The sequence below is a fragment of the Diceros bicornis genome, chromosome 13 (assembly GCF_020826845.1).
Source record: "Diceros bicornis minor isolate mBicDic1 chromosome 13, mDicBic1.mat.cur, whole genome shotgun sequence".
Classification (NCBI taxonomy): domain Eukaryota; kingdom Metazoa; phylum Chordata; class Mammalia; order Perissodactyla; family Rhinocerotidae; genus Diceros; species Diceros bicornis.
Window position 1 is genome coordinate 28,623,257 of NC_080752.1, and position 13,415 is coordinate 28,636,671.

The 13,415-nt window shown below is 45.1% G+C and overlaps 1 protein-coding gene across 2 annotated transcripts in view; it reads left to right on the forward strand.

The window, feature by feature from the left end:
* Positions 1–12,262, forward strand: part of CA6 (carbonic anhydrase 6) — a 54,797-nt gene extending 42,535 nt beyond the window's left edge. The window contains exons 7-9 of one of the 2 annotated variants that reach the window (XM_058552826.1): positions 682–839; positions 3,079–3,202; positions 11,925–12,262. In XM_058552826.1, coding sequence (XP_058408809.1) covers positions 682–839; positions 3,079–3,202; positions 11,925–11,983 — 341 coding nt within the window. In that variant the 3' untranslated portion in view covers positions 11,984–12,262. Of the gene's footprint in view, positions 1–681; positions 840–3,078; positions 3,203–11,924 lie in introns of those variants that run through there. The other variant, XM_058552827.1, reaches the window with a different exon arrangement.
* The last annotated feature ends 1,153 nt before the right edge of the window (positions 12,263–13,415 follow it).

Consider the following 13,415-nt stretch of genomic DNA (forward strand, 5'->3'; position numbering starts at 1 on the left):
GGGTGCAGGTGCTGTGGAGGCTTCAGACACCCTGCAGAAGTCCCTCTCCCTACACCCCACCTGTGGCTGAGCTTGGTTCCCAACGGGCGTGGCAGGAGGAGCTCAGGAAAGGAGGCCTGCCCCTGGACCCCCACTTGGTTCTGATTCTGCCTTTCTAATCTTGATCCAACCATTTCTAAATCAGCCCAAACCAAAGAATTTTGTTCTTTCTTTGAGAGCACTTACACAGAAGCCCCTAGGAGTCATGATTAATTCTTTTATTTATCATAAAACATATACTCTGCCTAACAATGATGACGATGATGACGACACTTACACTCATGAGTATTTCCTCTGTGCCAATTCGAAGCCAGCACTTTATAAACACATCCACCTGTACCCTTACAGCAATCCTACTGAATATTCCCTTCTTACAGATGAGGGAGCAGCCTTAGAGGAGTGAGCACTCAGCCAGGGCCACTCAGCCAGCAGGAGGTATCTGAGTGGGTCTCTCCCCAAAGTCTTTGCTCTTAACCCCTTCCAGGGAGCAGCAAACGGGAGAATTGTTTCCCAATGATCAGCTTCTATGTTCTTCTGCTTAAATCAGGAGATTCGAACTGGTGGTGAGGTCTGAGCCTGAGCTGTCCTCCCAAGGGGCAGCAGTGGTCCCTAACATCCTTTATCTCTTGTCCGCTCCATTAGGACAAAGCACAGTTCTGAGTGGCCTTGACGTTAAGGACATGCTACCCAGGAACCTCCACTACTACTACAGCTACCAGGGGTCACTCACCACTCCTCCCTGTACCGAGAATGTCCACTGGTTCGTGCTGGCAGATCATGTCAAGCTCTCCGAGGCACAGGTAATGCATGGCCTCGCTTCACCAAAGTCTCCCCTTTCAACTGCTTGGTTAACAAGAGTGCTCCCCCAAATCTCACCTAATGCCAGCACCTGGGCTCCTATGGTGTTTTCCATGCACAAGGCTGCTGTGCCTCACCTATATTGCCATGGGCAATCCTACTAGTGCTGTGGCAGAGATAGGAAAACAGGCATCAGGGAATGCAAGAAACTTACAGTTGATGCAGCAAAAGGATTAGAGCCTGATCCAAGTCTTAGGAGAAAGGTTGCATAGTGAAGGTAAATATTTACTGAGTACTGCTCTCGCCAGGCACTTTTCTAGGCCTTTGACATACAAAATCCCTGTCCTCCTGGAGCTATACAAAATCCCTGTCCTCCTGGAGCTTACGTTTTAACTTCAGACATGGCTTTATGCAAGAAGAGTGGCTTCATATTTAGCTCTTACCATGCTAAAATGCCTGTAGGTTGGAGGAGAAGAGCTGTATCAGTCATCTTTTGTCTTCCAGCATACCACGAGCACATAATATATGTTTGTTGAGTTGAATGAAGGACAAATGTTACTGGGGTTGCAAAGCAAAGCTGACATTTCCTTTTGGGTGATGTTCTTCCTCAGAAACGAATATTTCTTTTTCTTAAACTTTTCATTTCCCTACTCCAGGAAAAGTTGGAAAGACCCTTATTCAAGGATACCCACACATAAAAATGTTGCCAACCAGGTTGGAAGTGTCCCTAGATGCCTAACAGAAGCAAATGTAAATTACCTCTGAAAAAACGCACCTTAAATCCAGATCTAGGAGAATTTCCACAAATAAAGTTACCTGAAATGAGCTCAATTAAAGAAAAAAATGGAGAAAGACACTACCTATGAGTGAGTGTCAGCAGAATCAGACCTACAAAATTTCAGATAGTGGAATTATAAGACAATTAATATAAAATAAGAATGTTTAATATGTATAAAGAATGTATAAAATGTATAATTTAACATATTTAGTATGTTTAATATGAGTTTTAAATATGAGGAAAGAACAAAAATGATGGGGCCTGCCCGGTGGTGTAGTGGTTAAGTTCACGTGCTCTGCTTCAGTGGCCTGGGCTTCACTGGTTCAGATCCTGGGCGTGGACCTATGCACCGTTCATCAAGCCATGCTGAGGCGGCATCCCACATAGAGCAACTAGAAGGATGTACAACTATGACATACAACTATCTACTGGGGAGAAAAAAGGAAAGAGGAAGAAGATTGGCAACAAGTGTTAGCTCAGGGCCAATCTTCCTCAAAAGAAAAAGGTATAAAAATGACCAAGTAGACTTGATTTCTAGAAATGAAAAGATAGTAACAGAAATTAAAAACCCAATGAATGGGTTTAATAGCATGTTAGACACAGTTCAAGAAAGAATTAGGAAACTGGAAGACAGAGCTGAGAAATTATCTAAAATGCAGCACACACAGAAAAGGAGATGGAAATATGAAAAAGAAGTATAGAGACAGAGAAAATATACTGGAAAGGTCTAACAAATGTCTATTTGAAATTCTAGAAGGAGAAGGGAGGTAGCATAGACAAGAGGCATGATTTGAGAAATAGTGGCTGACAATTTTCCAAAGGAGATAAAAGATACCAAGTCATATATTCAGGAAGCCCAATGAGTCAATGTTAAGTACAAAGAAACCTACACTAAACACATCACAGTGAAACCACAAAATATCAAAGACAAAGAAAAGATTTAAAAATCAGCCAGAGAGAAAAAGCAGATTATCATGAAAGGAGTACTATTAGACTGAGAGTTGATTCAACACAGCAACAATAAATGTCAGAAAGCAGTGGAATCTTATTTTCATATTCCATGATTCTCATTCATTTCATGCTGAGAGAAATGAATAGCCAAGCTAGAATTGTCCATGCAGCAAAAATGTCTTTTAAGGATGTAGACAAAATATAGACATTTTCAGGAAAACAAAAATCGAGTTTGCCACTTGATATATCTCTGTTGACTTCTTTCTCTCCTTTATACTGGTAACCAAATACTCATAGGGAAAGATTGAAAGAGATTGTTGGAAGAATGAATACTGGATAAATGGATGCTATGCCTGCCATATAGCACCTAGAACCTCCTTTGGACTTGAGATCTTCTCACAACTGCTTTATCAGGGTTATATAAACCCAAGCTCTAGTTCAATTGCTAACTAAACTCTTTTAAATCACTCAGTGTCTCTTCTCTTCCATAATTCACTTCATGTTGCCTGCAGATTTTGAAGCTAGAGAACTCTTTATTGGATCATCAGAACAAGACCCTCAACAATGATTACCGCAGTACCCAGGCCCTGAATGACAGAGTGGTGGAAACCAACTTCATGTATCTCTCTAATCAGGGTGAGTGAGATCAACTCTTGTTTATTCTTTGCAATTTGTTGACTTCTGTTTTCTTCCTTCTCTGGGTGGACCCATCTCTTCTGGCAATAGTAAGGGAAGGACAGTCATCTAAATAGCAGGAGGCTCAGATGGGCCAATCTGTACAGGGCATGGGCAAAGGGGATGACTCATTCTCTCAGTCTATGCAGTGATGTAGAACAGAGGAGACAATGAGGAAGAGTAGCTACATGATTTATTACCTACCTGGTCTTGGCCAGAGACAGTAGGAGAAGCAAGATGGCAGCAACATCCAGATGCTTCATAAGAGTGTAGGCTCAAGGTAACCTCATCAAACCCAACTCAGATTATTTCCTGCACACTTTTATCTTGGTCTGTTTTACAAGCCCATCCCCAACTCCTCCTATACGTTCCCCCAAGGTGGGGTTAACTAGACCATACATTGTTTACTGGATTTTCTTGGGGATCAAGCCCCAGATACCAGGATACTGGAAGTAGGCATAAGCAGTCCAGCTTCTCCCGGACCCTCTAATCCATTGGGTCAGGCTTCAACTATGTTCTTGGCTCACCTCACTTCTGTGGTTGCAAGAATATAAATATCCTGCAATCTTCCCATCTTTATTTTGTCTGCTTCTCTGTAAAGCTGTGGTGAACTATACACATTCCCTGAATTCATTGTCTTTACAATCTGTTTCTATTAACCATTCCTGATACCTTTACATCCTCTAATACAATAGAATTGGTCTCCAATCAATATTACCCTGCCTTTATAAGTATCTTTCCAGATTTTAAATCTCCGTACATACACACACCCCCCTCCCAATGAAGGCCTGTGTGTGATTTTCTCCTCATCGTTCCTTCCTGGTTCCTTTATTGTTGTTCCTTGCATCAGTTTGCGCCTCCAATACAATGCTAACAGAGGAAAAATGACACCAGCTAGAATTCCCATTTCCTCATATTATACTATATATGATATTAAGAGTAACAATTCCTTTTTCCAAAGGGTGGCATCCTCCTAAGCAGGTCCAATTGCTCAGAGGCTGACCAAAGGGAGCTTAGACCCACTGATCAGTCTCCTTGTTCTAATTTTGCCATGTTCTCTGGTTTTCCCTATAAAATTTTACACTATTCTTGCAAGAGGCACAAACAGATTGTATAGTTTCCCATATATCACATGCTCTTTCCATGAGGGTGGCCATTCCAGTTTATCCTCATGAGGGAGCTCAGATGGTCTAGATACCCACTTCTTAGACAAAGATGCGCCACGTAGTGGTTTGCCTGTGTGTCCGTTGTGGCCCCCTCTTCTGAGACTCACTGTTTAGAATTATCACTTCAACAGCCGGTAGGTAGTAAGAGGGCTTCTTCCCTCACCTCCAACTGGGGATCCACATCGCGGCCTGCCTTTGCTGACAATAGAACAGACAACTGGGCATTATCTTGCTCCACCTGCCCTCAGGCCCAGACTTCTACGTAGCAGCGATTGTCTCCAGTCAACCCAGTTGTATGGCCCACGTGATCTCTAATAACTCTATAGAATTCCACCCCAGATGGGTTAATGTGATCAAACCCCCAATGAGGAATGACCTGAGAAACCAAAGTCAGTTGGAAAAACAAGACCTCTTACAATTTATTTTATAGAAAATACCCCCTAAGGTAAGGGCTACTGAGCATCGCATGAGAAACCAAGGTTCAAGGGTGGAACGACTTTCGACACATCATCCCTGGAGTTCTGGCAACTTTCAAGCCTAAATTCAGACATAGCTATGATGCTTGAAGCCAATGGGATGGGAACATGGAGGGCATCCTAAGGAATCAAAAATACTTCCCTAAAGGACATGTGTGGAGAGTGGCATCTGGCTGTCCCACAGAATCTGTTTTCATGAGGACCTCCAGAGTTCTGACCTTTTCCTATTAACTCTTCTTTTTATAGAGTCTGTTCTAGGCTCTGAACTCCAGTCTTACCTAAGCAAGATCAACAATAACCTTGAATACTTTAGAAGATTAATTGAACAGAAGAAGGGGAAGAGAAAGAGCAAATATTAACGAGCTTGAAGCATGAGCTAGGACAGGAAGTGGCTGCCCCCCTGAGCCCACGCCCTGCCCTGTCGCCAATAAATCCTTTGTCCAGATGGCTATACTCCCCCTGAAGCACCTGTTGAATTTCTGACTACACCAAGGGGAAACCATCATCCATGAAAGGAAGTGAGAGGGTTTAAATGTATGAGAAGAGAAATGTATGAGTTAGAAAACACCAGTGGAAATTGACTGGAATAGAAATTTAAAAGGCTAACTCCTCTCTCCTTTCTTTTTTTTTTTTTTTGTAAGGCAGATCAGCCCTGAGCTAACATCCATGCTAATCCTCCTCTTTTTGCTGAGGAAGACCGGCTCTGAGCTAACATCTATTGCCAATCCTCCTTCTTTTTTTTTCCCCAAAGTCCCAGTAGGTAGTTGTATGTCATAGTTGCACATTCTTCTAGTTGCTGTATGTGGGACACAGCCTCAGCATGGCCGGAGAAGCAGTGCGTCGGTGCGTGCCCGAGATCCGAACCCTGGGCCAGCAGTAGTGGAGCACGCGCACTTAACCGCTAAGCCACGGGGCCAGCCCAAACTCCTCTCCTTTCAAATCATGCACGTTGATCTTCCTAAACTATAAACCAGCCCAAACTTCCCTGTAGCATTTAGATGTAATGAACAACTTTGAAAATTTGTCATTAAAAATTTTTTCTGAGCCAGCCCTGTCGGCCTAGCGGTTAAAGTTCAGCGCACTCTGCTGTGGTGGCCGAGGTTCAGTTCCTGGACGCGGACCACAGCACTCATCTGTCAGTAGCCATGCTTTGGTGGCGGCTCACATAGAAGAACTAAAAGGACTCACAACCAGAATACACAACTGTGTACTGGGGCTTTGGGAAGGGGGAAAAAAAAAGAGGAAGATTGGCAACAGAAAAAAAAAATTTCTCTTTTCTATTCCTTTGTCCCACTTAACATCCCTTTTTTTGCCCTACCCCAAGGGACCCAAGTGATGGGATAGAGATCAAAGTGGGAGGGATTTCCAGGACCAAGATTAAGGAAAAGGAAAGAGATTCTTTCATCGGGAACTTGTTGATGGGGAGGTTTGCAGCAGTGATCATGTCCTGTGAGTGCAGGGAGAGGTGGCGGGGGGAGGGCTCCCTGCAGATCTCCTATGGTGCCTGGGCCTTCTTGCCACTAGACCTGGGATCAAGTGCTAGTTCTACCACTGACTAGCCATGTGGGATAGTAAAATAATCTGTCTTTTAGAGCTGTGGTTTGATTAAATGAGACAAGGTTGGGGGCCGGCCGGGTGGCGTAGTGGTTAATTCCTGAGCTCTGCTTTGGCGGCCTGGAGTTCACAGGTTTGAATCCCAGGCGCGGACCTACGCACCGCTTGTCAGGCCATGCTATGGCAGGCATCCCACATATAAAGTAGAGGAAGATGGGCACGGATGTTAGCCTGGGGCCAATACTAGGCTAAGTACTGGGGTACAGAGATGGGGAGGGACGTTTCCTATGCTTGGAGCTCAAGTCTGGTGAACAGGACAGACATTTAAATAACCAATCTCCCTACCATGGGGAGAACAACTGTGTAAAATCTCCACAGAGGAGCTGTGCTGGCCTGGGTTTTGAAGGCTGCGAAGGAGCTCACCTGGCGAGCCAAGCGGGGGAGGGGCGGGGCACTGCAGGCTGAGGGAATAGCACGTGCTGATGGGAAAACAGGGGACGTGAGAGTAGGTTGGTGTGACCAGAGGACCAGGTTCAAGGGAGCTGGCAGGGAAAGGGGGGTGCAGCTGGGGGAGGTTAGGCTTCCCTGGTACCTTCTGTGCCACTAAAGGGCGTTGCATTTCATCTGTGGGTGACGGGCAGCTCTGGCAGGGTTTTCAGCAGGGTAACGACATGATGACATAAGATTCATTCTTTCAACCAGAAATGAGAGTCTATGATGAACTGGAGATGACACAGGGAACAGTACAGCCAAGCAGCTTACATTCCTATGGGGCGAGAGACACTATAAACAAGTAAACGAAGACGTAAACAAACAGGATTACACACGCCTGTTTGTGCTTGCAAACAAGGGGAAAAGGAACCAAAAATTAACTGTAATAGTTACCTAAAAGAAGGAGACAGGGGAAAGGGTGGAGGATGGGGCTGGAAGATGGACTTATCTGGATACACCCAGTTTGGCAGTTTTGACTTTGGAACCTTGGATTTCACATAATTATAAAACAAAATTAAAAGATTTTAAAAAAATCCCTAAAATTTAGCTTAAAATGCAAAAACATAGTAAAATGATTGAACAATTGTACATTGAGTTGGGAGCATACACAGACAGAGATGAACGTTTCCAAGTTATTTTATTTTTTTATTTTATTTTTTTTCCCCAAAGCCCCAGTAGATAGTTGTATGTCATAGTTGCACAGCCTTCTAGTTGCTGTATGTGGGACGCAGCCTCAGCATCGCTGGAGAAGCGGTGCGTCGGTGTGTGCCTGGGATCCGAACCCGGGCCACCAGTAGCGGAGCACGAACACTTAACTGCTAAGCCATGGGGCCGGCCCCCAAGTTATTTTAAAAGCAGTATTTTTACTCACACCTAGTGGGTTATGTCCTAAGCACAAGAAGAAGTGCAAAGAAATCCTCAACCATCCACAGGAGTCTTGTCAGGAATAATACTGGTATCGTTATTTTGAAGCTATGTGTGTGTAATTACTATATATTACTTATATACATAAATAATTATGCTTATGTCCTTAGTAAGAAGATTTTCAGCATAAGAAAACAGAGATCCAAATATAACATCAAAAAAGCTAAGTAAAAACCCTATAATCGTAACTCTGAACTAGAAATATCAGTATGAATTTATAAATTCTTTTTCTATTTCTAAGAAGCACATGTTTCCTAGCTCTGTCCACGTTTCAGGTCTGGAAACAACGGTGCCCCCGAGGCAATGAACACCCTTCTACCCAGACAGCAGTCTCTCAATTCTCCTTCCCACCATGAGGAAGCAGGGCTCCTTGGAGAAGTGGCCCCTTCCAGATCTGGGGCAAGGACATACAAGTGAGCCTGGGATATCTTTTTAGGCCAGAAAACAAGAAATCCATCTAAGACCACTGGAGTCATGCCCCAAAGACACAGGGGCCATCTTGAAGGGGCTCCTGGGACAACTTAAGCATCGAAAAGAATAATATCAGAAAGAGAATAATAACTGCAATAGATTGAAACATATCAAATACATAGAAATACGTGAGCTCATAATGGTACTAAAAAAATGAAAGAAAGCTCATTGGTCAACTTGGGAAGTTGCTAGGGAAACCATTTACTATTCTGTAAATTGGCAAATAGAAGGGAGAATCAAGTACGTGTCCTGCCTTTCCTGTCCAAACTGTATTTCAGAGTAATCTCACAGTTGGTCGTATTAGTTTCCTGGGGCTGCTGTAGCAACTCACCACAAACTGCGTGGCTTAAAGGAAGAGAAATGTATTTTTTCACAGCGCTGGAAGCCATAAATCTGAAATCAAGGTGTTGGCAGGGCCAGGCTCCCTCCAAATCCTCCTTCCTGGCTTCTTCCAGCTTCTGGTGGCTCCAGGCCTTCCCGGGCTTGTGGCTGCATCACTCCAATCTTTGGAGTGGATGGAGTGGAGTGGAAAATTCTCTCTTTTCACATCACCTTCTCCACTTCATGTCTGTGTCCACCTGTCTTTCTCTTATAAACTTGTCATTGGATTTAGGGCTCACCCAGTTAATCCAGGACAATCTCATCTCAAAAATCCTTAACTTAATTACATCTGCAAAGATCCTTTTTTCAAATAAGTTCACATTCACAGTTTCTGGGTGGACATATCTTTTTGGAGGGCCGCCATTCTACCCACTACAGCTGGTGAACGGAAGTTCTTTTTGGAGCAATTCTAGCTAGTAAATTCAAAAGGAATCATTTTGCAACCTAAATGAAATAATGGACCCAGATGATGATCATCATTGGTTCCTAACACCAGTAGACGGAAGATCAATGGGGTCTTTACACAATGGGCGGACTAGGCTGACCACCTTTAGAGATGCTAAGCAGTGTTAACATTCCTTGACGTGGAACAAGCTGGCATTTTGTGCCTTTTGGAGTACAAAGCACTGCCAATGAAGACTAGTTGCAAAAGAGAATTTTTTTCTGAACCTGAATCTAATTAAGCCTTTAGCTCCAATGAGTAGTTTTCAGGAAATTCAAGGGATAGAAGAACACGTATTCACCAAGAAGATATAAGCTCCGTGAGGAGTCTTTTTCACAATGAACTCCAAGTACCTAAGAAGAGTATTCGGCACATAAAGGTGTTCAATGAGAATGTGCTGAATGAATGAATCCAGATTGCATAAAGAAATTCTAAAAATCAACAAGAACAGAACTAGCAACCCAAGAGAAAAATGATAGAAAGGGAAGAACTGGTGATTTACAGGAGAGTAAATGGGAATGATCAATAGATAAGTGAAAAGTCTCCATTTCACTGGCAATTAAGATCATGAAAATTAAAACCACAATGAGATACGATTTCACACCCCCAAATCGGCAAAAACTTTAAAGTCTGACAATACCAAGCACTGCTGAGGATGTGGAGCAGTCTTCCTCCACTGCCAGTGGGAACGTCAGCTGCAACAACCACTGTGAACACAGTTGGGTAACACTGCGTAGATGGGACACGTGCACATCCCACGACCCAGAAACTCCACTCCCAGCTACTTACCTTAGAGAAACTTGCATACGTGCATGACACTAAAATGTTCACAACAGCATTACTTGTAATTGAGAACATGGGAAACAACCTAAATGTCTGTCGAGAGGATAATGTAAAATAACCATACTAGGTAGTAGTAAAGAATGAATGAACCAGAACTACACAAACCCACATGGTAGAAATTCACAAGTATGATGTTGAGCATCGAAAGCAAGCAGCAGGAAAAATCTATAGTGTAATATTATTTTAAAAAGTTGAATAGTAACAAAATAATTATAAAAATATATAGTTTTAAGGTGGCATAATACATAGTAAAGGTGATTCACAAGAAAAACCAAATTCAGAATAGTGGCTGCATCTATTACAGGGAGAGAGGGAGGGGAACGCAGGGCCTTCGATTGTGTCTGTGATGACTTACTGCTTAAAGTGGGTGCTGGATCCATAGGTGTTCATTACTCTTTAGTAATTACTATTTATTTCTTTAAAAATAGGAATCTGATTGTATCACTTCCATACTCAAAACCCTCCAATGGTTTTCCATTGCACTGTGAATACATTTCAGAGCCCTAATTGTGGTCTACATCATTTGGCCCCTGAATGCTTCCTGGGCACATCTGTTACCACTCTCCCTTTTGCTCCCTGAGCTCCAGCCATATTGTTCTTCAGATATACCAAATATGTTGCAGCCTCAGGGCCTTTGCACATGCTGTTCTCGCTGCACTGAATGTAGGGCACAGGCTTCTACTCTTTCTTGCTATGCTTCTCCACACACTTCACCACGAAAGCCACCAGACTGCCTTCTGTTTTACCGTAGAGATTGACAATGAGCTGAGATGACCCTGCTTTCTCAGGTAATGTTGTGGTGGGCCGCGTCTTCACCGTTTTGCCCTGAACTGTGATCCCAGGGCTGGGCCCGTTGCTGTGTGATCCTATTCAGAGCAGGCTCATCTGTGGATTGGGGGAAGAGGTTGCAGAATGGCTCTAGAAAGGATGTGTCGTGTAGGAGGGAGAGACTGTCATCCCAAGTAGAATCATGGTGATCTCCAGAATCCTCTCCAGTGGATTCCTGGGCTGGGTGAGCCCCCTGCTCACTGCCACCTCCCTGGGCACCGGCAGATTCAGACGCTGGCTGGCGCAGGAGCACAGCTCCAAGCGCAGGGAGCCGGGCTGGCAGGGCCCTTGGATGAGCCAGGTGGCAGTCAGGTTCTGCGAGGATTCAGCTTCCAGCGACGTTTTAATTACTACAAGTGCGCTCACATTTACGCTGTACTTCACAAGTTGCTGCAAGTTCCCATGGGCCTCCTCTCATCTTGAGCCTCACAGCAGTGCCATGAGGTGAGGACTCTGCATCCCAAATTAGAGATGGGGAAGCTGAGCCCAGAGTTCCCCAGGGATAGGACTGGGATTTGAACTCAGCTCTTGGACTCTAAGTCTTTCCACTGTCCTGGGACACCTCCCTTCGGGGTGGGGAGGAGGGCCAGACAGTGCTCCACCGATCCGACCAAGGGGTCCGAAAAAGCATCACCATCAGCATTTATGAAACAACTACGTGGACAAAAAGCCTGAGTTTCTTTTTCTTTTGGCTTAACATGCCAGAAATGTATCCTCGCCCAGTTCTGGAGGTCAGAAGTCCACAGCCAAGGTGTCGGCAGGGCCGCGTTCCCTCTGCAGTCTCCAGGGAAGGCTCCTTCTCTCCTCTTTCAGCTCCTGAGCGCTCCAGGCGTTCCTCGGCTCCATGTCTCTGCCTCTGTCTTCACATGGCTTTTTTCCTCAAGAGCCCGAGTTTCTGAAGCAGCACCTCTCATCCTGGGCAGACTGTTATTTCCCCCTGCACTTCGTACCCGTGAGCACACTTATTCCGATATTTTCAGTTCACAGGTGTTCATTAGCGCTAAGTGTGGTTCTGTCACCGACTAGGGGCCTGGAGAAACTCAAAGGCGGGTTTGGAAGCAATTACCTGTTTTTCCAAGTTGTTTCTTTTCCTTTTGTATGTTAAGGAGATGTAACCAGCAGCCATCCTGAAACTGACCAAGAGAGAAACTCAAGGGAGATATAACCACCAACGTCCTGAAACTGACCGAGCCTCGCCACAAGAGCTGTGCCCATGACCTTTGCCTTACTTTTAATAAGGCAAGATGTCTCCAGGAGGAGCTTAGGCCTCATTGCGTGGAAGCATGTTCTCCAAATGAGCCTGTGCAAGCGAATACCTGCCTCTCCCTTTTGAATATTCATTCCCCAATCAAATAAAATTTCCTGCTTCCCTTTTCTCGGGACGGCATGCCTTTGGAAATGATTCCTCATGGCCTCCTACTTGCAGCAAATACACTTTACTTTGTGAGACAACTTCCACTGGTGTAGAGTCTTATTTAACTCACCCGGAGGCAAGTCCACTTGGTTCGGTAACAGTTCTTCACCCAGGACCCAGGGCTGGGGAGGGAGCTTGAGGAAGGCTGTTCTCTGGAAAGGGGGCTGCAGCCAGGAAGCCACCGCTGTGACCAGAAACTCATTCGCACCGTGTTTTCTGAGGCCTCGCCACGCCCAGGGCCACTAGGGCAGGCTCCCTGCTCCTGGAGGTCATGGTGGTGGGCAGGAGGCAGGGGCCCCTGTTCTGGCCATGTGAGCCTGTGGGGGTCAGGAGCTTGCTGGGCATGGAGGCTGGAAGGGCAGGAGCTGGGGCAGGTGGGGAGGCAGGAGTGAGTCAAGGGCCTGAGAAGGAGAACTGTCTCTTTAGGGAGGTATCCCCAGCTGCCGAGTCCCGGCCACCCTGCCCACCAGTCTGGCTCAGAGGTTTGGCCTCCATCACTGTCCAGAGCCTGCCAGGGGCCCCTGGGGGAGCGGAGACCTGGGGCCTGCTACTGTCCTCCTCTGCCTTGGAGACAGTGGAAATGAAAGGAAGAGAGTCCCCCCACTGGGAGGGACGATGAAGACAGGTACTCAGGAAGGTGACCGAAGAAGTGACTGTCCAACCTGCAACACTTCAGGGAAAAAAATTTCTATTTTGTAAGTTTTTAAAAGTTTTAGTAAATTTTAGTTCATTATGCTTGCTCAGTTTTGAAGCAGCAAAAAGTTGGAAATTTTGTAAATATCTAACTCTAGAAAATTAGTTTGGAGATGAGGATAGGCATAAAATGTGTGTGTGTGTACAAAAGAATCTGGAAATTTCCACACCAAGGGTTTAAATGATAGAATCTTCTAGGTGGGTTAGATTATGATTTTTTCTTTCCTGATGAACAACGATTGCTTCTGTAATAAGAAAAAATATAGGGCCGGCCCCGTGGCTTAGCGGTTAAGTGCACTCGCTCCACTACTGGCGGCCTGGGTTCGGATACCCAGCGCGCACCGCCGCACCACTTCTCCGGCCATGCTGAGGCCGTGTCCCACATACAGCAACTAGAAGGATGTGCAGCTATGACATACAACTGTCTACTGGGGCTTTGGGGAAAACAAGGAGGAGGATTGGCAATAGATGTTAGCTCAGGGCCGGTCTT